Source organism: Trichoderma aggressivum (genome assembly GCF_033847375.1).
Source record: "Trichoderma aggressivum f. europaeum strain CBS 100526 chromosome Unknown scaffold_018, whole genome shotgun sequence".
NCBI classification, from domain to species: Eukaryota; Fungi; Ascomycota; class Sordariomycetes; order Hypocreales; family Hypocreaceae; genus Trichoderma; species Trichoderma aggressivum.
In genome coordinates, this window is record NW_026946384.1 from 551,662 (window position 1) to 578,029 (window position 26,368).

General features: G+C 52.6%; 9 protein-coding genes across 9 annotated transcripts; 6 read left to right on the forward strand and 3 right to left on the reverse strand.

The window, feature by feature from the left end:
- Positions 1-50: 50 nt before the first annotated feature.
- Positions 51-3,653, forward strand: Triagg1_5357 (uncharacterized protein; the record flags this gene model as incomplete). Its single annotated transcript, XM_062899862.1, has 6 exons — positions 51-531; positions 594-674; positions 735-2,387; positions 2,454-3,103; positions 3,158-3,374; positions 3,442-3,653. 6 exons carry the CDS (start codon positions 51-53, stop codon positions 3,651-3,653), a joined length of 3,294 nt encoding a protein of 1,097 aa, XP_062755831.1.
- Positions 3,654-4,467: 814 nt separating this feature from the next.
- Positions 4,468-6,314, reverse strand: Triagg1_5358 (uncharacterized protein; the record flags this gene model as incomplete). Its single annotated transcript, XM_062899863.1, has 4 exons — positions 4,468-5,628; positions 5,692-5,987; positions 6,067-6,162; positions 6,221-6,314. 4 exons carry the CDS (start codon positions 6,312-6,314, stop codon positions 4,468-4,470), a joined length of 1,647 nt encoding a protein of 548 aa, XP_062755832.1.
- A 946-nt stretch (positions 6,315-7,260) lies between these two features.
- On the forward strand, positions 7,261-7,731 carry Triagg1_5359 (uncharacterized protein; the record flags this gene model as incomplete). The annotated part of the gene is made up of 2 exons (XM_062899865.1): positions 7,261-7,285; positions 7,358-7,731. 2 exons carry the CDS (start codon positions 7,261-7,263, stop codon positions 7,729-7,731), a joined length of 399 nt encoding a protein of 132 aa, XP_062755833.1.
- Positions 7,732-9,116: 1,385 nt separating this feature from the next.
- On the forward strand, positions 9,117-10,376 carry Triagg1_5360 (uncharacterized protein; the record flags this gene model as incomplete). The annotated part of the gene is made up of 1 exon (XM_062899866.1): positions 9,117-10,376. The coding sequence occupies one exon, from the start codon at positions 9,117-9,119 to the stop codon at positions 10,374-10,376; it is 1,260 nt and encodes a 419-aa protein (XP_062755834.1).
- A 587-nt stretch (positions 10,377-10,963) lies between these two features.
- On the reverse strand, positions 10,964-12,197 carry Triagg1_5361 (uncharacterized protein; the record flags this gene model as incomplete). The annotated part of the gene is made up of 4 exons (XM_062899867.1): positions 10,964-11,200; positions 11,265-11,648; positions 11,721-12,029; positions 12,153-12,197. 4 exons carry the CDS (start codon positions 12,195-12,197, stop codon positions 10,964-10,966), a joined length of 975 nt encoding a protein of 324 aa, XP_062755835.1.
- Positions 12,198-13,263: 1,066 nt separating this feature from the next.
- Positions 13,264-15,002, forward strand: Triagg1_5362 (uncharacterized protein; the record flags this gene model as incomplete). The annotated part of the gene is made up of 2 exons (XM_062899868.1): positions 13,264-14,813; positions 14,870-15,002. The coding sequence occupies 2 exons, from the start codon at positions 13,264-13,266 to the stop codon at positions 15,000-15,002; spliced, it is 1,683 nt and encodes a 560-aa protein (XP_062755836.1).
- A 931-nt stretch (positions 15,003-15,933) lies between these two features.
- Positions 15,934-17,410, forward strand: Triagg1_5363 (uncharacterized protein; the record flags this gene model as incomplete). The annotated part of the gene is made up of 6 exons (XM_062899869.1): positions 15,934-16,116; positions 16,194-16,233; positions 16,308-16,531; positions 16,606-16,853; positions 16,906-17,036; positions 17,091-17,410. The coding sequence occupies 6 exons, from the start codon at positions 15,934-15,936 to the stop codon at positions 17,408-17,410; spliced, it is 1,146 nt and encodes a 381-aa protein (XP_062755837.1).
- Positions 17,411-18,206: 796 nt separating this feature from the next.
- Positions 18,207-22,201, forward strand: Triagg1_5364 (uncharacterized protein; the record flags this gene model as incomplete). The annotated part of the gene is made up of 4 exons (XM_062899870.1): positions 18,207-18,574; positions 18,630-20,186; positions 20,272-20,492; positions 20,571-22,201. 4 exons carry the CDS (start codon positions 18,207-18,209, stop codon positions 22,199-22,201), a joined length of 3,777 nt encoding a protein of 1,258 aa, XP_062755838.1.
- A 606-nt stretch (positions 22,202-22,807) lies between these two features.
- Positions 22,808-25,311, reverse strand: Triagg1_5365 (uncharacterized protein; the record flags this gene model as incomplete). Its single annotated transcript, XM_062899871.1, has 2 exons — positions 22,808-25,181; positions 25,262-25,311. 2 exons carry the CDS (start codon positions 25,309-25,311, stop codon positions 22,808-22,810), a joined length of 2,424 nt encoding a protein of 807 aa, XP_062755839.1.
- Between the last annotated feature and the right edge of the window lie 1,057 nt (positions 25,312-26,368).

The following is a 26,368-nucleotide window of genomic DNA, read 5'->3' on the forward strand; positions in this document are numbered from 1 at the left end:
CTTTCTCCCCCCTAGCAACGTCGCTTTGCTACTCATTGAGCTTATCAACGATGGCTCAATCAGGTTATGGGTACGACCCATTACATGGCTACCATCCACAGACTCAATATGCGCACCAGCCATATCCCTCTTACCCGGCCTCGACTCACAGTTATCCAAATGGCGCAGTGCAAAACATTGCACATGGCCAACCGGCCCCCAGAGACTCGTATAATCAGCACAACGTGATTCCCGGATTAGGCCTGAATTTTTCGCAAAATGCGGCACAGTGGCCAGCTTCCTGGGCAGGCCAGCCACATTCGTTCGGCCAGGCGCCCCCTGCTACTGAAGGAAATGGCCCTTCGCGGCAGGCCGATATGAGTGAGGAAGGTGAGGTCAGTGAAGGTGAAGTCGAGGACGCCTATGAGCCAAGAGACGCTGAGGTTGTCGCCGACGTGTCATATCAGCACGGAAATGGAGGTTACTCAGCTGAGTACGGTATTGCGCATGTCAGAAGAGTCGCTGTTGACCCGTCAGCCGCATTTTCTGCTGGTATGTTATTGCCTACTTCGTCTTAACAAATGTTTCTCCCAAGCTTGCTAACGAAGCATTAGGTCGAGATCGATCAGGTTCATATTCCCCGTACCTGTCCCCCCAGGAAATCGACCATCAAGCCATGGCTGATTCTCCTGATGGTGAGCATAACCAATACCAAGCATTGCAGAATCAATTCGGCGACTAATATTCAACATTAGAATCACACTCGACCAGTACTGCCCCTGCAAAAGCATCGCAGTTGTCTCCTAAAGTAAACGAACCGAACCATACCGCAGCCAACTCATCACCTGTCAAGAACGTTGCGGCGGCACGAAAACAAGCTCAAGATGCCATCTTGCGGCTTTGGCCATTAAACGTACGATATCAAAATTACATTGATGAGGGAATCGACGAGTCGCTATTGGGTGGCCTCTTTGAGGAGCTAGGATTTGCTACGGCTTCGCCAGGTAATATCACGGCTACCGATCCTAGCCATGAAAAAAGGGCAACGACAGGAACAAAAAACGAGACTCTACCCACCGGTAGCAACCAACGAGAATCCGACACTGGAGGGAAGCCTGCCAGCGCGCCGGTGAAAGACAAGTCAGAGGAGCGCAAGGATCGCATTGCGCGGCTCCTAGCTGCGAAAAGCTCAAAGCCAAGCACCTCATCGACCTCGGCTCCAATTCCTGCTCGTGCACCGGTCATAGTACCAGCTACAACGCCCTCTTCGCATACGCCAGTTCCAAGACAGCAAGGCTCGGCAAAATCACAGTCTGAGAAATCAAAGCTTTTATATTCGAAGATGGAGGCTCTGCGGAAAGCTCGTGAGCTTGAGGCGCGAGGACAAAAGCGTCCTCATCAAGACGTGCTCCCTCAAACCCACCAAGCAAAGGACAATGCTGATGGCTCTATGGCCACGGCCACAGCTTCCTTCGATACGTCCACCAACCGCATCCGATCTGCCTCGCAGGAGCATACGCCTGGCCAGAGCGAAAGCCCCAATGGGCAGTTTTCCCTTTCCATTCCTGGACTTTTTCTGTCCTCTACGCCACAGCCCGCGCACTTTGCACAAGTATCGAATTTAGAACGCCCGGCTTCTACAAGCGTGATGGATTCTAACCCGAGGCCATTTAAACGTCCTTTTGGGCAGACCAGAAGATCTCGTCCATTCCTCATTGATGTCAGCGACGATGAAGATGATGCCGAAATGGATATTGACTCTCCTGAGCAAAAGGTGGTATCGCTAACTACGAGGCCAAATCTGAAGACTTCTATGTCTCTGCGCAACATCCCATCAGCTGCAGGCAACCAGCAATATTCGAGCCCACTGACAACACCGCCTAGCAGTGGCAGTGACAATCATGCAAGACAGAACCTGGACAGCATGACCAAGAAGATTGAGGCCATGAAAAGAAGGATTGCAGAGGCTGAGGCCCGTAAGAAGGCAAAGCAATCGCAACCAGATTCACCGGCTCTACCAACATTGAATGATGATTCTCTCAATAGCAGTTTTGAGGCAGCCATTGCCAACAAGGATACGACTATACCTGTATCCTTATCTATTGAACCTAGAGAGCTTTCTCATTCGACACCCTCAGTATCGGGACCTTCCCCCAAGGTGCCGCATCAGTTATTAGATTCGAGCCCCCTGAGTGTAAACGAACGACGACGTAGTCGATCGCGTGCGGCAAGCGAGCGTCTTCCCGCTATTGAAGCTCGCCGTCGAGAGCAACAGCTAAAGCTGCAACTGTTACAGGCCCAAATGGCAAACATTCAACGCGAAATTGAACGAAGCCTAGAGGAAGAAGAGAAATTAAAGGAGGATGTTGACAATGAGTCGGACAGTGAGCAAACGCAAGAGCGGCAAGGTAAGCCCTAATATTCACGCTACAATACGATATTGATCTTGCTCTCAATACTAATCTCCTTGTCAGATGAAGCTCAGACTCCTTCTAAACCACCAAGTCCATCTTCTCCGCTAACAGACGCCATGGACATTGCAAGCACATCTCCTCAAAGCAATGATGCTTCTCAATATGGCCGAGAGGCTCCCGTACATCAAACCGAGAAATCGCGGGAGGAGCAACAGCCCGGTATGCTCATGATAGCTCAGGCTGGGCAAAATCTACCGACTGCTTCCCAAGCCGTCACCGCTACAGCTGTAGTCGCCGAGGACGCCAAGCAAGAGGCTGTTGAAAGCGCCATATCGACACACGACAGCAACATTACAGCAGCAGTAGATGAAGCGCAGGACATGGCCATGTCGGAAAGTGGCGATTTCGATAATGCAGACTCTGAAGACGGATCTGACGACTACGAGCCTCCAGATGTCGAATTGTCTGGCTCCTCAGGGAATCTTTCACGAGCGTCAACCCCTTTTAGCCCCGCACCGGCTGATCTAGTTTCAATCTCCGAAACGAGCCCCAATGACTTTCAAAGTCAAGATAATACGACAGATGCTATTGCCACGCAACAGATTTCGACCGTTCAACGGAATACAGCTTCTGAGAGTGGAAGAGAAGTAGACGTTGCCCTGCACGCGAAAGGCCGATCATTATATCTAATTGCTAATCAGGTTGACCAAGTAAGTGAGGCACTGACGGCTCCGGCCCCAGCCCCAGCCTCTAATACCCTCCAGACCACTTTTGTACCGTATGAATCGCCCCTTCGATACTTTCGCGCATATCGCTTCCATCCAGAGTATTCCCGATCCGTCGCTGGCGGTCTTCGCTCTTTAACATACAGCAATAAAATAGACGTGAAGCAGGAGATGTGCCCTGATGAGCTGGCCAACAGCAACTGCCCGAGGGGCAAAGAGTGCCACTATCAACATTTCGAGAGCATGCAAGCTCCGGGTATGTATATCTCAAGGCTCTTTTCAGCTGTTGTATAGAGAACACTGACATAAAAAACGATGATTAGATGACCAAATCCTCCTCCAGCTCGGCGCTCACGGCGACTTTGAGGAGCAGAAGAAACACGAGTATATCAACGGGCTGCGTCATCTCTTGACGGACTTTCGCAACCGCAAGGTCAAGGATTTTCAAACCATCAGCCAGGGCATTATTGACTACCGAGCCCAATTCCTCGGAGACAGGAGCAAGATTCTCCCTCTGGGCGGCGTTACGATTTGACGTGACATTGTCATGAACCCTATCCCATTTGCCCCCCTCCCCCCTAAGCCCCCCCTGGTGCGTAACTCTAACCGTTCTTCACATTCGTCTTGCGTAAGAGATTTAAGCCATCATATCCATTTCACAACATTAGCTGGCGTCGGAATCGGAGTTGCATCCAATGCCTCAGCCCCTGGGAAACCAACCATTGGGCTTGATGTTTTGCGTCTTTGCTTGACATGGATACCTGTCTGCTGCATTCAGCCAGTGCATGTTGTTTAGAACAGACATGTCTTTGATCGTGTCGATATACCTCTTCTACTATTTTTTTTTCTTTTCTTCTTTTCTGGTCAATTAGCCCCTTGTATGAGGCATCTCCTCATTACTTAGAAAGATTCGAGCCGTGGAGCGTGGCACGAACGAGAAAGAGTTGGGACACGAATGGTTTATCATATTGATGACTCTCTGCTATACAAGCGACTGGAGTCTCCATTTTATGAATGGTCACGGCGCTGCTGTTGAGCAGGTCATCGAATCAGTAGTATTTGAATTGACAGCGTGTTTGTTTTCATCTGATCCTGTGTGCCTTTCCTGCCTTGTGAAGTGTATGGATGAAGAAGATTGCTTTGGTATTTATTACTAGAGGTATATATTTTCAAGTGACACGGCTATAGACAGAAGTGGAATTCAATCCCCCATCAAAAGGTACGCCCAGACGATCGACACCAAACCCAACCCAAGTGCGAAATCATTGGAGACGAATAGGTATATCAAAGAAGAAGAAAAAAGGACGCCATTTAAATGATGTTTCAGCGAACTTGTAGAAAACGGGCGCTTATTCATCCCGTACGCCATCGACGACGTCGCCATTATTGGCAAGGCCACTTCCTCTACGGACACCGACGCCTTTTAGCTTCTCGACAGGCTGCTGGGCTTCCTCAGTCTTCTTTGAGGCGTCCTTGTCTGAGACGATCTGCACGTGTTGTTCTCGGGCGCGATGGCGCAGATTTTTGGCTTCTTCGCCTGAGGAGGACGCGATGATGGAGGTGTCGCTTTCGCTGCCCCTGTGCGGATGGGCGAGCGTGTATGCGGAGCCGGTGAGGCTCTCGTGGCGGACCATGTGATATCTGTCGTACTCCTCCTCGGTGTGCTCCGCGTCGGTGAAGCTGTTGAGGGCGTCGAAGACGTGCTGGAAGACTTGGCTGTCGACGTCGCGCGCCCACAGGAAGTCGAGGTGTTCATAGTGCGGGATCTCGGTGGCGACGGTCTGGCGCGGGAGTTCCTTGAGCATGGACTTGATGTCGACGAGGGAGTCGCTGCCTCCGTAGACGAGAACGACGGGGGTCTTGATGTTGCGGGTGGGATACTTTGCGACCTTTGAGTATTTGCTCGACGAAGCCAGGCTCATGGGCTGGTAGACGTCGTCGTCGTACATCTGGAAGCACTTGTTGCGGATGATCTGGAACCAGTGGACGACGCTCTTTGTGCTCGTGAAGGAGTACAGGTGAGGGTAGGCGGCCAGTTTCTGACTCGTGGAGATGTTCTTAGCGCGCCATCCAAAGAGGAACGACAGGCCCATGTCGATGAGGCGGCAGAACAAGGGCGGGTACAGGAGTGTCTCCCACATGGTGGCGGAGCTGAGGATGGAGCGTCTGCCAAACATGAGATAGAGGACCGATGGTGAGGCCTTGACCAGGGAATCGACGACGCCGTTTGACAGTCCGGCGGGTGCCATGGCAGGGGCGAGAGCAATAAAGACGTTGACTTGCTGGTTCAGCTTGGGATGGATGGCCAGAGCGGCGAATGCCTGAGCAGTTCCTTGCGAAAAGCCAATGTATGAGAGGCTCTCCTGTCCGGTCGTTTCGAGGATGTACTCGATGCTATTTGGAATATCGTGAAAGGCAAATTCATCAATGGAAAAGTCCCAAAACTCGACCGAGGTAGGCGAGCTGTGGATGGATTTCTTGGAGTATTTATTACCACGGTTGTTTCCAAACTTGATGGGTCATTAGCAAAGGGGCTATCGCCGCCATAAAACAGGACACGAATACCGACTTACCCAGACGTCAAAGCCTCTTTCTACAAGCTCAAATGGCAAGCATCTCTGCTCATCCGTCAGACAAACCCAGACTTCAGAATTCATCAGTAGGCCGTGGTGCAGGTAAGCAACGCGCTTCTTGGCGCTGTTTCGGCCGCAGTTGACTCTCTGGCCCTCCTCTCCTCTTCGCCACTGCAGACGATGCAACCCCAGCAGATACCCATCCTTTGTCTGAACTATGTGTTCTTCGGCTTCGTACCCCCACAGCTGGCACATTTCAACGAAATCGGACGCATCGCGCACGGAGGTGGAAACGGCTGAGAGAAGTGTCAGTCAAGAATATGTAAAGGAGGAAAGGCACACGCCGAGGGTTTCATCGGACATGGGAGAACCAACATTTCTTCTTGCTCTCCGCTTTCTTCTGCGCCGGAGAGGAAAATACGTTGAACAATCGTCGCGAAGCTCGGTAGAAGAAGGTGACCAGGAACGAGGCTAGATGTAAAGGGGTAAGCAAGTTGTCGCCGCCGTTGGAAGGCTGGTTGGTACTAACGCAATGCCAGTGTCAGGACTCGAATGATCGCTTCGAGGCCGACGAGGAAGAAGGAAACGACGATTGAAATGTATTCGGTGCTGTACACGGCCATGATGAGTAAACGGCGATAACCTTTGCAGACGTCTACCTAGTAGGTAAGAGACGATACATACGCATGCAGCCTACCGATAAATGGGAGAGGCATTGTGAGGAGAGAACGGGGCCTCGCTTAGTTCCAGTTGTGCTATGAGGATCGTTCCATTATCACCTCGTGCTAGCAAGGCAACGCGAGTCGAAAAGAAAAGAGAAAAAAAATTGAGGAAGCGAAATTAGGAATCTGGGAAGAAAGTTGCGGCAGGATCTAGTAAATCTAGGGGATCGCCGCCAAAGTGATGTCACATGTAAATCTCCCAAAGGGTCAGGTGGGCCCTTTTCGATGGCCTTACCCTGGAGAAAGCTGGGGGAAGAAGGTGGTGAAAGGATTGGGCCAACCAGAGAGGCTGTACGAGGTCGGAAATGGGGATGATTGGCTCGGTTTTGCTTGGATGTAACGTGGAAGAGTGAGTTGGCAAGTTTAGTGTTGGATTAGGACCGGATAAAGGAATTGTGGCGGATGCAGCTTATGACGTTTGAGTTGCCTTATGGTTTAATGTGGGAGTATGGGGCATGATGTATTCGGCAGTTGATTGATATGAGATGCACGCCATGTAACCTTTAGGCCTACCACATTCAAGATAGACATAGTATCCACTGCGTATCACGTATGATACAGCCTTTGCCAAATCGTAAAAACCATCGTAAAATGGAAGAGAAAACACTAAAACCTGGGGGTTAGCCATCAATATTATCACGGGCATCCCAAACTCAGCTGTGGGGGGCGCCAAAGTCAATCGATGCTTAGTAGCTGCAGCCCACAACCCACCAATCAAACTTCAACCCCACGGACAGCCTTTTGAAGCTTCATCGAACGACTTTTTTAGAAGAGGCAGCCTCGCTCAAAGATCCACAAAGACAACACCCAAGAATCTGCATCTATACACTGCGCGCATATCGCCAACATGCCCAACTCGTGCCAGGAACTCCGTATGTCTCCCTCCCTACCGCCAGCCAGCCTCAACCCATGCCAAAGCACAACCCGCTGATAAATACACACAGGCGATGCCCTCGCGCAGTGCCTCCAGGAATCCGACTGCGTCATGATCTACCGCAACAAGGCCTCCGACTGCCTCCGCGAGCCCCTGTCGTCGACCCTCCCGACCAAGTGCCAGCAGCTCAAGAAGGGCTACGGCGAGTGCAAGCGCGGCCTGGTCGACATGCGGAAGCGCTTCCGAGGGAACATGCCCGTGACGTATCGGTCGGTGGAGGCTTCGGAGCAGGGCAAGGGATACCAGCTGTACGCGGGCAAGTCTGCGTTTGGAGGCGGCGTCAAGGAGACGGACGGCAATGAGCCGATTCCGCAGGATTGGAGGGAGGCCGAGAATGAAAAGTACCGGCTGGAGCAGCAGAGGCTGGCGCAGAGCGGGAAATAAAGAGACGGACGAGGTTTGAATGAGGAAAGGAATTAAAAAACGAGGGAACAGAAAGACAGAGGAGGGGGAACGAAAGAGTGAAGCGAATTATGGTGCATGGTATGGCGTTTTCGGCGTTGAACTGGGAGCAACTCATCTCTGATGCTTGCGATATGGGGGATTGATCAATTGGGGAACACACGGATAGAGGGAAAGGAGGTGGGCAATCTCTGTATCTTTGATAGAGTCTGTGTGTATATATATGCTGCTACATGGTCCCCGAACAGGATGATGGAGGCCTTGGTGATGAAATGAACTGTATATTATGGAGGAATCTCAAAGACTCGTTTCAAATTTATAACCATCACTCTTTCAACAACAGGCCGCAGCATCTACATCTACCCCTCTTGTCCCATCTCACATGCAAACCTCCCGTCCTTTATTTACCTATGCAATCAATATGCATCTCTCCTTGCAAACCAACTGCCGCAATCCACGCAATGCCTCCCGTCGGATCGGCGTTTCCCCAACCGCCGTCTCACGTGTCGAGCGTTGCCGGTATCCGTGATTCCCAACGGCTAGCCCAATCACTAAGACGCAGCTAAGAAAGGAGGAAATGGGATGGAAGCAGAAAAGGGAGAAAGAGAAAGAGAGAGTCTATAGGATCGTGTCGTTCTGCAGTTTGTGTTTCCTTTGTTCTTTACCAATTGGTAATATCAACCAATCAATCTGCTTGCTATAGATAGGTAATTTCCGATACTGGGATCCGTGTAATTCGTCCATACCTAGCATCTAGTTAAAACAGCACGCGCCGCTGCCCGCAGCGAAACAGTGGAAGCATGCAAGCTCCGAGGGATTCCAATCCAAGCGCCTTGGCATTTCAGCTGTTGTCGTCATCACAGCAACCCACCCATAGAAACACAAGTCGCAGATTGCGGTAGAGCAGCACGAGACACAGTTTGTCTGTCCGCACGTATAAAGTAAACGCCGGCCCTTGCAGCACAAAGTACCTGCTAAATTACCCATCTCTAATAAAAGTTACGCGTCCTGCCAGATAAGAGAAACAAACTTCTGGGCTGTGCTGAGGAGAAAGAATATACCTACGTAGCTGGGCTCTCCTCTCGGTAGTCTCACCTGTTTAAAATTACCTAGTATTTTCCCTTGCCTTGCCTTGCTTCCTCTCCCATCTTTGATTCCAAGTCGCGACCCTTTCTCCAATTCCAAAATTCGTCAATTTGAATCCAACTGAATGGCTTCAATATCCCGGTGATCTAGTCCTTTTTTACTTGTCCTACTACCCCTTCACACTGGACCAAAAACAGCCACCACCACCACCATCGCCATCATCAACAACAACAACAACAACAACAACAAAACGTCACCGGCCACAGCGCCTCTCGCCACCCATGGCCCACCAAACTCATCGTCGACTCTTGATAGCTGCCGCCGTCTTCTTCCTCATCACCAGCTCCTACCTCTGCGCCACGCGCCTCTACAACGCATCCTTCGTCCGCGGCGCCAAGGACGACAAGGCAAAGGCCTCTCCCTCCCCGCCAAAGCCCGTCCACGTCCACCTCACCGACGCCGACCTGTCCATGACGTACGGCTCGTTCCGCCGCCCCGGCATGGACGGCCTCACGCTCGTGGCGAATCTACCCTCGGAGCTCGTGCCGACGTTTGAGAACAAGCGCCGGCTCGTCATTGTCGGCGACATCCACGGCATGGACGCCGTGCTGGAGAAGCTGCTGAACAAGGTCGGCTTCGACGGCGCCCGGGACCACCTCATCGCCGCGGGCGACATGATCAACAAGGGCCCGGACTCGCCCGGCGTCGTATCGCGCCTGATGCGCCTCAACGCCAGCGCCGTGCGCGGCAACCACGAGGACCGCATCCTGCTGTCGCTGGCCGAGGCCGAGTCCCAGACCGGCGTCAGCAAGGGCCTGTCGTCCGCCGACGCCGAATCCCACCGCGGCGAGGCCGAGTTCCTTGCCACGGGCCGCAAGCTGAGCAAGGAGCACGTCCGGTGGCTGGCCGAGCTCCCCATCATCCTCGCCGTCGAGCCGCTGCGCATGTACGTCGCCCACGCCGGCCTCGTCCCGGGCGTGCGGCCGGAGCTGCAGGATCCCTGGGCCGTCATGAACATGCGCACCCTCATCTACCCCCGCGAAGATATGCGCAAGAAGGACCTGAAGAAGAAATCCGAGACGAAGCGCGACTCCTCAGCTAACGACAACAACAACAACGACAGCACCTCGGACGAAGCACCCCAATCACCTCCTCCCACCGACAACAACAACAACAACAACAGCAACAACAACACCGAATCGGAAAAAGAAGCAGAAGAAGAAGAACAAGGCGAGACGCTCGAGTCGATTGCCCAAAAGGACGCCTACACGGACCGCGAAGTCGCCATCCCCGTCGAAGGCCGCGACGGCGAGAAGTGGGCCAACGCATGGAACCGCTTCCAGAAGCGCCTCAAGAAGTCGCACCGCTACACCGTCGTCTACGGCCACGACGCCAAGCGCGGGTTCCGCCAGGAGCGCTACACGTTTGGCCTCGACTCGGGCTGCGTCCGGGGCGGCGCCCTGACGGCGCTCCTGGTCGAGGGCAAGGAGGGCGGCAAGGGCGGGTTTACGCATACCGTGATGCAGGTCAACTGCGAGTGATGCGACCTTCTTGAATCTTCACTGTTTCTGTTTCGAGAGAGACTTGTATATGGCATGTTTTTGGAGCTTGACGATTGGTTTTTACTTGTTTTCGAGAGGGGGGTATAATGACTTTTTGATGGGTAGAAATGGTTCTTGGATCCCTGATGGTGTATCGTCTCTGCTGGGCTGATATACTTGGCATCTTGGACGAGGGCAGCACTGTCGGCGTTTTCTCTTCCTTCTCCTTGTTTCCCGTCTTTTTGAACATTTCTTGCGAGGGTTGGCTGTAAGATACCTGTGGACATGGATACCACATACTGTTTTTCACTATTAAGCATGTCACTTAGCAGACATGATATAGCGCAATATAACATGAATTCGATCAAGTTACCATCATATAATGAACACTTAATTGGTATTACAATCGTTTTTCTTTTCTTTTTCTTGGTATTTAAAAAGAATCCATCTCGGACATAAGATACATAACCACGGGCCGCCAGCCACATTTTAGGACCCTCTGCATTTTTGTTTTCAACAATCAAAAAAACATGGCATCGCAAATTATCGCACACACACATACACCCCTTACCGCTCACGCATCCAGCTTAAGCAGACAGCTTCTGCTTAAGAATGTCCTTGAGGGTGACGGCATCGGCAGCGAACTTGCTGATACCCTCACGCAGCTTCTCGACGGCCATCTGGTCCTCGTTGAAGTCGAATCGGAAGAGGGACTCGTCGTTGATGTAGGACTTCTTCTCAATGTCCAGAGCGGCAGCAGAGGCGCCGTCGAGCTTCTTGGGGACGGCCTCGTTGGAGTTGAGGAGGTCCTCGAGCAGGTTGGGCTGTTGAAAGAGAAATGACATGTTAGCTATTGAAAAGTTGTCTCGTCAGGGGGAGTGCTCTTACAGAGATGGTCAGGTAGTCACAGCCAGCGAGCTCGGTGATCTCGCCAGTGTTTCGGAACGAGGCACCCATGACAATGGTCTTGTAGCCGAACTTCTTGTAGTAGTTGAAGATGGCCTTGACGGAGGCGACACCGGGGTCCTGCTCCTTGGCGTAGTCCTTCTTGGTGCTGGCCTTGAACCAATCAAGGATACGGCCGACAAAGGGGGAGATGAGGAAGGCACCGGCCTCAGCAGCGCCGATGGCCTGGGGGAGAGAGAACATGAGGGTCAGGTTGCAGTTGATGCCGTGGTCGCGCTGCAGGATCTCAGCGGCCTTGATGCCCTCCCAGGTGGAGGCAATCTTGATGAGGACGCGCTCCTTGGGAATGCCGAGGTCCTTGTAGAGCTATAATTCGGTGGCAATGCGGTTAGCTCACTCTCTGGTCGTACAGTCTGAAAGTCTATTTCAAAAGCTCACCTCGATGATGTGCAGGGCCTTGTCGACGGAGGCCTTGGTGTCGAAGGAGAATCGGGCATCAACCTCGGTGGAGACCTTGCCGGGGACGATGGCGAGAATCTCCTTGCCGAACTCGACCAGCAGGCGGTCGAGAGCAGCGTCCACCTGGTGGTCGAGGTCACCGCCCTTGCCCTTGGCGTAGTCGATGGCGACATCTATCAGCTTGGCGTACTCGGGCTTCTTGGAGGCAGCCAGGATGAGGGAGGGGTTGGTGGTGGCATCCTGAGGCTTGTACTTGGCAATGGCTGTGAAGACGCATCTCCAGGTCAGCTTTTGTTTTGCGCTCGAACTTCAAGTCGGGAGAGGGGGGATAGCATTGCTGCTACTGCTGATACCAGCCAAAAGCAGCCTTGAATTCTCAATGATGATGGAGAAAGGGAGGGAGCAACTAACCGGCAAAGTCACCTGTGAGAAGCAGTTGGTTAGCTGATGCATCATCGGATGTTTGGGGGGCGGATGGTGCGGGAATTTACCAGTGTCAGAAACGACAACCTGTTTGTCGCCAAAAGAAAATCAATTGTCAGCACGCGATCCGATGATAGCAACCAAGAGCCATTGACTGCCGCCGAGCGTTGTCGGTCAATGAAGCTGCGTTGCCGAGCTTCAAGGCCAGCAAAGAAACCGGGCGTCTGAAGCTCGCAAAGCAATTTCGCCCCTCGTTTGGAGGGGTACAGTTGCAGTTGGCAGTGGGAGCAGACATCGCTTTTCTAGAGGGCATCACGTCGAAGGAGCAAGCTCGGCAGATTTGCGAAGATCTAGCACCCACTCCTGTGATGTATAACAATGTCCCTGGGGGGTTGTCTCCCGACTTGTCGACCCATGAGGCTAAAGAGCTGGGCTTCAAACTCATTATATATCCTGGGCTATGTCTTGAACCTGTTTTCGAAGGCGTGACAAGGGCCATGGAAGGGTTGAAGAAGGATGGCGCTCCTCCAAAGTCTGGGCAAGATCGAAAGGGGTCGCCCAAGGCGTTGTTTGAGGTGGTTGGACTGCGCGAGTGTATTGGGCTCGATGCCGCTGCTGGCGGTGCATCATATAGCGGAGGCGTATGAGGCTCTTCAATTGAACTGTATTGAAGAAGAAGATAGTACTTTCTTTCTCCTTCCTGGCTGTCCTATTGCCCGCCAATCCATTGTCTCGAGTAATATCGGCATGTTTCCACACGACAGTGACCACACGTACTTGCTATTATAGTAAATATCGTCAATGCAGATATCTTGCTACTTTAAACTTAAGTACATAGGTAAATATCTGCAGTTCCAGGTTGTTTGAAGGAATTGAGATAGACCTGGTACTTGCACGTACTGTCTGTCATGTCGCTCCTTCACGCCTGCCAGTTCTCCTGTCGTTACTCTCCATACTGCACTTTTCTTTTCTGCCAATCTGTTATTCCGTTCTCTCCTCCTTCACAGCCTTCTTTGTCTATCATTGTTCAGCATTCTACACTACCATCTCTATACAATATCAAGCCTCCAGTCGACGACATCAAAGTGTGCACGCCAGAATGATCCATCTCCCAGGCGAAATCATCGTGAAGATTCTAAGCGACGAATGCATCAGTAAGCCGGACCTCAAAAATCTCCGTCTCTCTTCGAAATGGCTTTCACCATTCGCTGCCGACCTCTTGTTCTCCAGAATCTACATTTCGAAGCTCAAATCTGACCGCGAATCCTTCTTCAACATCGCGGCCCAACCGCATCTTGCAGCGGCTGTCCAGACTGTGACATGGCTGGAGATGCTGGAAGATGAGTCCTCGTTCAACCATGATGACAGCGGTTGGGGTGACCGAGACGTCGTTGACAGCTGCTTCTTTTCTCGTTTACGGTCCATGGCGCGTGCATTATTCTGGATACCAATTCAGTGTTACTTTGCGCAAGACTACAGCTCCCAAGACGGGGACAGAGATGAGCAGAGAGCTGAAGCAATCCAGGCTTTTAAACCGACTTTCTTCGACGCACTCGACAGAATGCCTAAGCTGAAAGAACTCACCTCTCAGCCAATGCCTCCCCAACGTGAATTTGTCAAGCCATCCGAACTATGGCCGCCACCGTATCCATTCACGTGTCAGATGTTTCTTCGAGCCGATTACTCCGTCGGAGGTGACTGTCGTAACGATGGATTCTGTACCTTTCTGATCCCATACATGGCCCATAGAGCTGATCTACCTACTCTGGACCCCATCACAAGGCTCCGTCTCGTCGACGAATCCACGGAGACATGCGCTGAGAGATTCGATGCAACTCTTCTCAAAGGCTTTCAGAATCTGACGCACCTAGATCTTTGCATCTCTACTGACCGTGTGGACGGACCATTCTGGTGGCTAGGCCAATGCTTCCAAATAGCAACGGCACTTGAGAAAGTGCGGTTATGTTTCGAACGTTGTCGAATCCGCCCTACTCAGGCGCGGAACTACTTCAAATCCTTTTCCCCAGTTTTTTGCACACATTCCAGTCTCCGCACACTGATGCTGGTAGATATGCCCTTGACACTTGACGTATATAGATTCATCAGAGGAGCGGCTAGTTCGCTGAAAACCCTTAGATTTGAGAACACTGATGTGACCGTTATGTTTCTGGAAATGTTGTTCAATGTTCCCGACCTACGGCTGGAGCACTTCATGTCGTTATCAGACAAAGAACCCTGGGAGAAGGATGACGACGACGAGATGGCGGGCCTGCTACTGACAGAGGAGCAAGTTTTGGATATTCTCAGCGGAACTAATACCGAGTTCTTCCTCCACTGGCTCCTCAACGATGGGGACCTTCGGGTATATACCCACTACCGTGGGCCTCGCATACGGGAACCATCATTCTTTGACAGTCACCATCGTGTTACAAGTCAAGACGGGATTGAGGAATTTCAGCTGATAGAATGGATGCCCTCTGGTATTGAAGACGCAGAAAATTATGATGCTGATGGTTACGATGACGCAGAAGTGGATATTGAAGAGGACGGCAGCTCCGAGGAAGATGAAGAGGACGGCAGCTCCGAGGAAGATGACGATGACGGAGATGTAGATACGACCAATACGTGGATACGACCGACACCGATGTTGTCTCAACGACGGCTACCGATGTTGCCTCAACGACACATACTGGTGGTTTATCAAGGACGGATAGTGATGTTGTCTCAACGACGGATACGGATGATGTCTCGACAACGGATACCGATGCTGCCTCGGAGACGGATGACGATCTGATGGACTTTTACGCTAACTTACTCGAAAATAGCGGTGGCTCTTAGATCGATGACTCGGCCAGCACCGGCGATTAACGGGGGGAATATACAACAGAGGCCCCTATATAAGATGCTTGTATCTGTATCTGGGGTACGATGGTTCGGAAACGGCAGAGTTGCACACGAGAACCATACTCGAAACTATACCCAGGACACTGTGGACTACTCTTTTTGATTTTGTTATGGAATATGCTTTTGGGAGGAGAGATGTATGTGTCTGAAGACGTCTGTGAAGACACGCTACCTGGATCTGCCGATGACAAGTAAATGGAGTTGAGAGTGCTTCGAGAGGCGCTTCTACGCCACTGCACAAACACCGGTGATACAAGGGCATAAGCAAGTTCGCGACGGCGATCGAAATCGACGGCCCTGTGAGACACTAATTTAATATATCCAATCGATTGCGGATGCCCGGCATCAAGTTTCACAATCTTGAGCTGAGATGACAGCTTTGCTTACTCTCTATCGCGGTGGCTGGCTGAGCAGCCAATGACGAGCTCCTGAGCGCATCACCACTCCGGCGAGCAGCTTCGGCATTGCAATGTTAGCGGATGCACTAGCCATGTCAAGATGGAATCATTCTAAGGCGGTGCTGTCAATGGTTTCAGATGGCGTGAAGCTTAATGCGTTGGCCGACGGATCCAACACACTGGTTGTTTCTCCGAAGCGGAATATTGGAACGGCCGTGCGGTCCGAATACTTGTGTTGGTAGTGCCAAATTTCCATAGAGAACAGTTTTTTATCAAGTCAATTTCATCTTGTTTCACCAAAATTATTCGTTCGCTCAGTTGGTGAGAGCAGGACTCGTTCACGTCGTCGGCGAATCGCAGTCGCTCTCAATGTCCAGGGTCTGGGTGACGCAATAGCAGGCATAAGCCTCACAAAGACGTCGAATCGATGGCGATATGGGCGCTTGAAATCCCCCTTTGAACGCGTCATGGCCTCTCTGGGACCTCCACCGCCTGGGATCGACCTCCAGGCGAGCAGAGCGGGTAATCTGGTTGCAACATGGGCATCGACATGGGGTTTGGCGGTGGCGGCGGTTATTCTGCGTGTGGTGTGTAGGAAGCTGGCAAAGATTTGGTTTTGGTTGGACGATTGGTTCATTATCGTTTCTTTGGTACGCGTCATCCCGCTCTATCTACGCTGTGGTGATGTATGGAAGATGTGTTGACGCGAGGTGCTAAATACTATTAGCTGTTTTCTGGCGGATTCACTTTTACAGTCACTATCTACAGTAAGTTTCTATTGATGAAGTTTACTACATCACTGTTTACATGGAGGCGTTTCATGGCTAATGCTCTCTGGCAGTGGTGAACAACGGGTTCTGCAAGCATATATGGGCTGGCCCACCAGATGCTACTCGAGATTGGGCGCTGGGACTGTTCACGACGGAGTTTACCTACACTTTCAGCCTCATGTTGATCAAGTTTTCGATTCTGGCTTTTTACTGGAGAATCTTTAGCGTCCAATTTATAGACAAGCTGCTGCTTTGGGTCTTGGCCGGGATGGTTGCTTGCTGGACGATTGCGTCTGTATGGCCCCCTCTTCTGTACCTCAAGACATTTCTGGGTATTCTGTGGGAATTGAGGGCTGATTTTATTGGCAGATTCTTACTTCGGCGTTTCAATGTGTACCGATATCTGCTCTTTGGCAGCAGTTTGACCCTGTTCATCCGACGGATCCATCGACGTTTACGTGCGGCGTCGACATTCACAAGCTTTTCATCGGAAAGACGGTTCCTCATATTATTACCGATATGCTCATTCTGCTGTTCCCGGTGCCGTATATCTGGGGCTTGCATTTACGCATGTCGCAGAAGGTTGCGACTGCGTGTGTCTTTATGCTGGGTATCTTGTGAGTTTCGCTGCCTTCTTTGCACGAGGCCAAGTCTCATTGTGTATCGCAGTGTCCTCGTTGTGTCTATTGTGCGATTCGTGTTCGTGCTCGAGCTAGACTTGTCGTCTGAAGATGTTACGTGGGATGAATGCACGGAGATGAAATGGACTGGGGTTGAAGTGAATATTGGTACCGTTTGTGGTATGTCTTGCCGCTACTATTTCTCAACGCAATTGTTGGCTGATACAATGGTAGCTTGTCTTCCATCCTTGAAACCGTTGTTGAATCTTGTCCTGTATGGAAGAATTCACCCAAAGTCGCATAGGCCGAGTGTAACAGATGCACACACTTTACTTGAGATTGCGGAAGCGACGAAACGGCGATATCGGCGCCCATCGGGTGCAAATGTCTCGAGCGCATATATATTTGCGTCGATGAGGGGAGCGATGGATGATCCGGATATATTTGAACGACTTTCGGGGAGTGAAGTTGCGAGCGAAGTTGCGACTACAGCGGATACTACGCCGGGTATTGAGATGGAGAATACCAGAGATATTTCCAAGGAAACTGGTTGAGAGAAGGTCCTAACTTAAGCAGTATATTGTTATGTGCACCAGTGTGTGCAAATACTCTCGATTCTTTAAGATTGCTTCTGCTATCTAGAGTATCGAGGGAAAACGCTTCATGTGAGACTGGATACGCTGTAAGGGTCAGTTACTCTACCCACAGACGCATTATAAGCGTTTTGGTGCTTATATTACAGTCTCACTGACTATTCCACCAGATGCCAGAATATTTACTCAATTGCGGATAAACAAAAAAAAATGAAACTCTTTATCCGGAGCAATGGGGTCTAAATACCGACAATGCTCCTTTCCGAGATAATAAAGGGAATAGCTACTCGGCACCCCAAGTCAATTATCCAGCACCTCAGCGACCGTATAGAATGTAAGAAGGAGCAGGATGTAAAGGAAACCTATTCGTTTACTGTTACAAATATTTGAACAAGTACTCGTAAATGCCTGATTCTACAAGTATCTGCCACTGTTACCACTTGCTGCTACTATGGCTATATTTCTCTGGTATCTGGAATCTTCATTAGCTTCATATTGGTGAAAAGGGTTACTGGACAGCAAACTTGGTGTGCTTGATGGCCATGTCCTTTATGAAGCAGCAATGATGCCGCTCAAAAAAAGATTCTCACATATTTGACAATGGCGCTGCATCTGCAGTAAGCAGCCTATTAAAGAGGGCCGCACCGTGGCGAAGCATCTCGTTTCAGATGTCGCCGCCGAATTCGCTGTTTTGCGGGGTTGTTAACCATGAACTCTCTCTCTCTGTGTGTGTGCTTACTCTTCAAACAATCGACACATGATGAGTTCTCCCGCGGAGCCTCACTCATGCGAACTGTGCGAATCAAGACTTATTCTCACCTTTGGCAACTACTATTCCGATCAGGGCTGGTACGAGCTCATAGACGAAAACTATTTCGCTACGGGAGAAGCATATGTCTTTAATATCGCGTATGACGAGGCGGTTTTGCTGGCAGACCAAGGATGCGAATTGTTCGAATGGCTTGTTACGTTGCGACGAGACGATACACACTCTGAGAGCTATCTGAGGGCGTATTTCGCGCATAACTCGAGGGAGCAGATGGTGCTGGACTGGGTGGATGAGTTGGGCGATCACATTGATGGGGGGACGCTGGAGCGGAAACTGATTGTTTGTGCGGAAAAGAGGTGAGGCCTCAACTTATGCTGGGAAGGGTTTACGACAAAGGCTGATGATGAGAAGTGAATTGGCGGCAGAAGAGGTTGCATATAGGCCTCCTAATCTATTCCCGGCGTCCAAAGAGACTGTGGAAACAATCAAGAGCTGGCTGCAGGAATGCTTTACAACACATGCTGAATGCCAGCAGCTTCAGAATAGTAACCGGCCTTCTGACGCATCATCACCGGGTCCTCGGCGCCTCTTACACCTCTCCGGAAAAGCTGCGCATCCCCGAGTAAGACTTCGAGAAAACTCATCCACTAGCAATTTCGTCGAATATGCCGCATTGAGCTACTGCTGGGGAGGAGATCAACCGGTGAAACTCAAGGAGAGTATTGTCAAGTCATGGATGACAGACATCCCGTACGACCAGTTTCCTCAGACAATTAAAGATGCCATTCAGGTAGCAATGGCTCTGGACCTAGAGTATCTCTGGGTTGACGCTTTGTGCATCATACAAGATTCGAATCCGGACAAGGCGGAGCAAATATCACGCATGGCTGAGATTTACGAGCAGGCATATATAACGATTTCAGCGGCCAGCGCGACTGCTGTGCCTGAAGGCTTCCTCCACGATCGATACATGGCTGGAGAAAAGGGATTCCGCATGCCTTTTACTTGCCAAGATGGCCGGATGAGCGCCGTGATACTCTGGCAGGGAAGAGAGCCGGACGCATGGGAGCCCATCGACCAACGATCTTGGTGTCTTCAAGAGTCCATATTGTCGCCGCGCGTACTTGAATATGGAACGCACAACATTCGCTGGCACTGCGCTCAGAGTCGTGCAGATGAGTCGAAACTACGACATGATGGTTGGATCGGGCACTCGAAGACATTTGCGCAGTTACACATGTCTCACCCACTCACGTCGAGCATCGATTGGACGGGCTTGGGGGAATCTTACAAGTTTGTCGAGGTATGGCAGACGCTCGTGAGCCATTACACGCGCCGCGGCCTGGGCTGGTATCAGGACAAATTACTAGCCATCTCTGCCATCGCCCGAAAGATGAGCAAAATGACGGACAAGCACTACGCGGCAGGGCTGTGGACGGAGTTTCTGGGGGAGATGCTTCTGTGGCATCCGAATCACGGGCCGGACGCAAAGGAAAAGCCTAGCAGACACGCTACATACGTTGCGCCGTCGTGGTCGTGGGCGTCTTTCAGCGGGGAGATTGATTTTACGTTTGGATCGACGATGCATCTGCTGGAGATTGTACGATGCGAAGTCAAGACTCAGATTCCGAATGATGAGTTTAGTGCGGTGACGAGTGCAAGACTGGAGATTAAGACGTTGATGTTTGGTGCGAGGCTGCGCAAGGGAGATTACGGGTGGTTTCTGTGGGATGAGGAGATGAAGGATGAGATTGATGGATCGTTGATGTTTGACGTGGCGGAAGCTGCCGTCGATGGCGAGGTTGTGGAGGATGAGCAAGTGTTATTGGCGTTGATCATGACTCAAGATGCGTTGATGCTGAAGAAGAAGAAGAATGGCGTGGATGAGTATGTGAGGATCGGGATATTCCGAGAGGGACAGCGGATGACTAACCGGGCGAGATGGGAGATGGGGGGAGTTGTCATGGTGTAAGTAAAAAGACGGTACGAGATGAGATGATGAATGAATCAATGATTGAATGAATGAGTAAGTGAGTTGACTTAAGTCAATGAGTTTATCAATCACCACCATTGGCAGTAACAACAACTCCAAGTCTTCCAAGGCTATGGAAATAGCGCCAGAAGCACGTGAAATGGTGTGCGAGGCCGAGAATCCGCCGCCCCACGCCGATGGCCCGGAACCGCAGCAATTTGAACAAGTCCCATTACAAAGCGCGCCGCTTCCCTTTTTAAAAAACGATGAAATACCCCGGATTTCCTTGTTCACTGAGAACGGTGGGATCGCTAGTCGACATTGAGATTTCGGCCTTGTTTCATTGTGTTGTTTGGAGCTGAGAAATCGTTTTCCGTGAGTGAGTGTCCTGGAGAAGAAACACAAGATGAGGGCGCATCAGGCTCTCCGATTGGCTGGGCGACGACTACAGCGGCCGCTTCTGTCACCACGCAGACGAGCATCAACAATTCTGCTCTCGTCTTCATTCTCATCATCGTCGTCGTCTTCATCAGCCTCAGCAACGGAAACACAAACTCCCCGTCCAGCCCCCTCAAATCCTGCCCTCAACTTCCCCTGCCTCGACGCAATCGAGTCCCGCTCCGCACGGCTCAGCGCCGATTCCAGCTCCGCTTCCCGGGCCGGCCTCTCCTCCTCCTCTTCGTCATCAACTTCATCATCCGCCGGCCCCGAGCCCTCGTACACCTCCGGCGACACCCTCAACTACCACTGCCGCGACCCCCTGCTGCTCGACTGGGGCGGCGTCCTGCCCTCCTTCAACATCGCCTACGAGTCGTGGGGCCGCCTCAACGCCGACAAGTCCAACGCCATCCTCCTGCACACCGGCCTTTCGGCCTCTTCGCACGCCCGCTCGACGGATGCCAACCCTGCCCCCGGCTGGTGGGAGAAGTTCATCGGCCCCGGAGCCCCCCTGGACACGGACCGCTTCCACGTCGTCTGCACCAACGTCATCGGCGGCTGCTATGGCTCGACCGGCCCCGGCAGCGTCGATCCGGGCAACGGCGAGAACTACGCGACCCGGTTCCCCATCCTGACCATGCAAGACATGGTGCGCGCCCAGTTCCGCCTGCTGGACCACCTCGGCATCGGCCGTCTCTACGCCAGCGTCGGCTCCAGCATGGGCGGCATGCAGTCCCTCGCCGCCGCGACGCTGTTCCCCGACCGCGTGTCCCGCGTCGCCACCATCAGCGGCTGTGCTCGAAGCCATCCGTACAGCATCGCCATGCGCCACACGCAGCGCCAGGTGCTCATGATGGACCCCAACTGGAACCGCGGCTTCTACTACGGCCGCGTGCCTCCCCACGCCGGCATGAAGCTGGCCCGCGAGATCGCCACCGTCACGTACCGCTCCGGCCCCGAGTGGGAGCAGCGCTTCGGCCGCCGCCGCGCCGACCCCGGCAAACCCCCCGCCCTGTGCCCCGACTTCCTCATCGAGACGTATCTCGACCACGCCGGCGAGAAGTGGTGCCTGACGTACGACCCCAACAGCCTGCTCTACGTCAGCAAGGCCATGGACCTCTTCGACCTCGGCTACGAGAACCAGGTAGCCACCCAAGCCCGCCGAAGAGCTCGAGAGGACGCCCTCGCCACCGCCCCTTATTCCCCCTCCGAATCCGCCTGCAGCCTGACGCTCCCCAACGAGCCGTACCAAGAGCAGCCCGGTTCCTCGTCTGCCTCCAGCGATGCCTCCGAGCTCGCATCACCGGCAAACCCCGCATCCTCTCGCCCCCCGGCCGACCTGATCCGCGGCCTATCTCCCCTCCGCGACATCCCCACGCTCGTCATGGGCGTTGCCAGCGACATCCTCTTCCCAGCATGGCAGCAGCGCGAGATTGCCGAGTCTCTCCGCCTAGGCGGAAACCGAAACGTCACCCACGTGGAATTGAGTGAGGAGACGAGCTTATTCGGACACGACACGTTCTTGCTCGACTTGAAGAACGTAGGAGGCAACCTACGACTGTTCCTCGACTGAAAAGGCGTAAAAGAGCCGGGTGTATAATAGAAACATGAAACATGAAACATGAACAGCCATTTTTGTTAACCAATGTATATTTTTTTGTTATGTTTTTTTTTTGCCTCCTGAAACAACAGTTAGTATGTTCGGGATATCTTGCGTATTTAGCACACATGACATTTGGCGGATACAATGTTGAAGAAAAAACAAAGTAATTCCTTTTTTTCAAAAAAATCCCATGCGTATACATGTTCATGCGCCAAAATCCTCCAACATACTAATACAAGTCCTTCTCAGAAGAAAAAAAAGGGGGGGGAGAAGAATAATCACTCCTCCCCACAAGTAGACTGACAAATCTCTGCGGCAATCCACTCAAATACTAGTCCAGCTGGCAATTATCTAATAATACTTCTGTACAGGCAGAATAAAAAAACGAGTGACGAGAATGAAATATATAAAGGTCAACGCTTGCAAAAAGCATCACAAACAAATCCTACTCCATCATCCCATGTCAACACGGTCGTTAAGTACACCCAATGATCAGCCACAACAGACAAAGAGAGAGAGAGCGAGCGAGAGTAAGAAAAGAAATGGGACAAACACAATGGATAAGGAAAAACTTTTTCAGATAAATGTCGATCCTGATGGGGAATACAGGCTATTCGGTGTCAACGGGCCCTTATCCCTGATAAGTGACGGCGGCAAGTTGATGGGTGAAGGCGTTGGTCGTGGAGGCGCCTTCTTTGCTTCAACGCGTATGACGGGGCTGGGCTTTATGCTGGGACTGGGACTGGGCCCATCGTTGATGGTGAACTCGTTGGCGAGAGGCGATGGCTGAGGGGCATCAAAGGATATCTCAAACGACTTGGCGAGGTCTTCACTCGTTGCCGAAATGGCCTTTTCGAGCGATGGGAACGTCGGGCTGGGGATGCGTGGCGCCACATCTGACGTGGGAGTGGAAAGAGACCAGGTCGGCGAACTCGGTCGTTGGCTCTTGGGGGTTCGCGGCATTGGCACCGTAGCGCCTCTGAACTCTGATCGGTCAAAGCCAAAGCCTCCCCACTTGGAAAATGGTCGAGGGCTCCGCTCCTCAGACTGTCTCTCCGGGGAATCGCTGGGGGGCATCTGTGGACGGGGAGGCTGTCGTCCTCGGGGAAGGCCCTTCATGACGGGAAACTCTCCTTCCATGGGCGTTCGGGCAGCAAAGGGGCTCAGTGGCACCCGGTCCATGGGCGGCCGAGGTGCCTCGTACGTACGCACATACGTGTCTTCATCCGCAGCAGCAGGCCCGTATGGACTCCGGGGGCTTTGTGTGGGCGTCTCCATGCGAGCGATGAGGCTGGAGAGTGCAGTGTGCTGCAGAGGCTGTGGAGGGCCTCGAGAACGAGAATCAGACGTCATTCGTGTGTTGAAGCCCTGGGGCGTAGATGGCGTGAATGAATTCAACACTGAGCCCAGGGCGACTGGAGCCTCGATGTTCGCCTGGGATGGTCTCCGGATGATTTGTCGAGGGCTTTCGATGCCAGCCGAGACAGCAGAGGGTGATGGCAGCGGCTGATGTGTCGATAGGGACTGCGAGTCCTCGTCGGGAATCGCCACTTTGAGCCGCTGGGGGCTATTTTGTTCCACTGAATCCTGGGCCTGATGATATGCCCGATATTGCTTCGGCGATGGTCTCGGTGATGCCATGGGTGATGCCATGGGAGAGCCAATGGGCGATACTATGGGCGATACCAAAGACACGGTTTCGCTTGGCTCAGTCAAGCCATCACTAGCAACATCCTCGGCATCTTCTGCGCCTACAGCATCCTGAGTATCCATGGCTTCTTCAACATCTCCCTCGTCAGCCCTCGCAACTTCTCTAAATGGGTGTGGCCCCTTCATTTGGATCGGGCTCTCCACCAGTTCTAAGCCGAGCGTCCCAATAGCCACGGTGGGCTGCTTCGTCACCCCGTCGCCGAAATCGAAATTGGAAAAGTTGCCCGTAAGACCCTCTACGGGACGCTGCTGCTGCCGGTGTTTCTCGAGGTCGTCTGCCTCAATGGCCATTGTGAAGCTCCTCCTCCGTGGTGACAGGAACGTCAGCGTGTCTCGCTTCGCTTGAACATTTCTAACAACAGGCGATGCTCGTTTGTCTTCGCTCTTACGCGATGTTGACGACGACGGGCTGGGCAGCATCGTGGGGCCAGGGCCGTTGGCGAATCCTGGAGCGGTGAATTGGTTTGGTTGCAACTCCTTTGTGCTCACTTCTACCTCTCCCTCCGCCTCCGCCTCTACCTCCACTTCTGCCTCTATGTCGGTCTCTGCCCCCGTGTCTCCGCCTGCAAAAGCCATCGGGGGCCACTGGTCCTCGGTTTCGACTGATTGAGGAGGAGACGGATATCCAGCATATCCAGAACCACGGATTCCAACGTCGGGCCCAGGCTCGCCAAAATCATCCAAACCACCCGAGTCTCGTTTCGCTGGCTCCGGCTCCGGTTCTGGCTCAGCCTTCGAGTCAGGCTTGCTCAACGGGCTCTTGCTCGTCACCGCTTTGACACCACCGCTTCCGGCACGGTTGGAAGATTTTGAGATGCTTCCAGATTTCTTGTTAAAATGAACGTCCAGAGGATTCACCCACTCCGATTGCCTAGAGCCAGCGGGCCGTGATGGCATCCCCGGCCGACCGCTGCCGTTTACTCCAAAAGGATCCGGCACGGCAAGGTTGGTCATGCTCGCGTTAGGCTTCATCCAGGGTTTGAAGCCAGCGCCGTCGATGCCATGGCGCAGGCTGCTCTCGCTGGCCTTCCGGGGTACCGATAGATCAACCATGGACGACGCTGCCGGCACGCCCTTGAACGTCGCACGCCAGCCCAGATTTCGGGCATTCGAGGTGGAGGTGCCTGGTCGCGAGGATTGGGGTTGCGGCGGAGGGAACTTGAAGCTGTCATTGCCGTTGCCGTTCCATCGTTGAGTTTGTGGCTGCTGGGCCACTTGCTTCTTGTTGGACTGCTTACTCCTGTGACGGATAACATTAGTCAGTTGCAAGAGAAGCCGGATGGCTCAAGAAATGGATGGGAGCAAAAGCAATCATCTTACTGAGACTTCTTTTTGTCGCTGCCGAATCGGAGGCCAAAAAACGACACCATCTTGCAACGACCGGCTACCCGACTTGATCAACACCGTCGGTGCCTCCCGATGAACAATCACCTGCTTGTTTCGCAGTCTCTGTGGTCTCCGTCTCCGCCCTGGCTACCCAAAGGTGCCATGAACCGATGGAAAGGCTCCCCTCAACCCCAGCAGTATGTAGCGTGTGGAGTGGCCCGGGGTTCAATAGGAAGGGATAGATGGAACAGTATAGAATGGAGTAACGGTATAGTACAGGTGGTTCGTGGTTCGCATGCGGTATGTTCGTAGACACGCTCTCTATTGTGTTTAAATTTTCGTCGTCGTGGATCTTGGATTTGGGTGAGAAAAAGCGAAAAGGAACGGACGTGTCGAGTGTGACACAGGCGACGGCAACAGTGAGAAACGAGGGATGTGCAAGCGCGCGACCAGCCGCAGAATCAGCATACAGAAATAGGTAGAGACGGAAAAACGAAGTCTCAGAGGCCGTCGCCGGTCGATAAGAGACTTGATTGAAGTCAAACAGAAGAGGGGAGAGAAAGGCAAGTTGAGCCCAGGCGAAGCGTCCGTCTGTCTGTCTGCTACCCTAAGCGTGTGCGGGAGCACGAGCACCAATGCTGCAAGGTACGGGTGGACAGGTGCAGGTACAGGTACAGGTACAGGTACAGGTACAGGTACAGGTACAGGTACAGGTACATTACGGGAACTGGAACGAGCGCCGATTGATGGATGGAGTGCAGCATCCGTTCAATGCCATGGGCCCTCTGGCGGGTGCCTGCAGTGCAGGTCCAGGTCCAGGTCCAGGTGGCAGCGGGCGCACGTACCGGTACCTTGGCTGCAGAGAAATGACTGGTCGAGATGGGCTTGGATGCTCTCCACGAGTCGAGTCGAGCACGGGGAAGCGACATGGAGGATACGAATTGACGTGCCGCCTACGAGCAGCCCCGGGCCAGGGTTAAGTGAGCGATGCCCGTACCTGTACCTGTACCTGTACCTGAACGACTACGGGTACATACACGTCCGCTCAGTTGATTCGTCCAGGTACAGGTACAGGTACAGAACCTGGCCCCCCCAGACGTG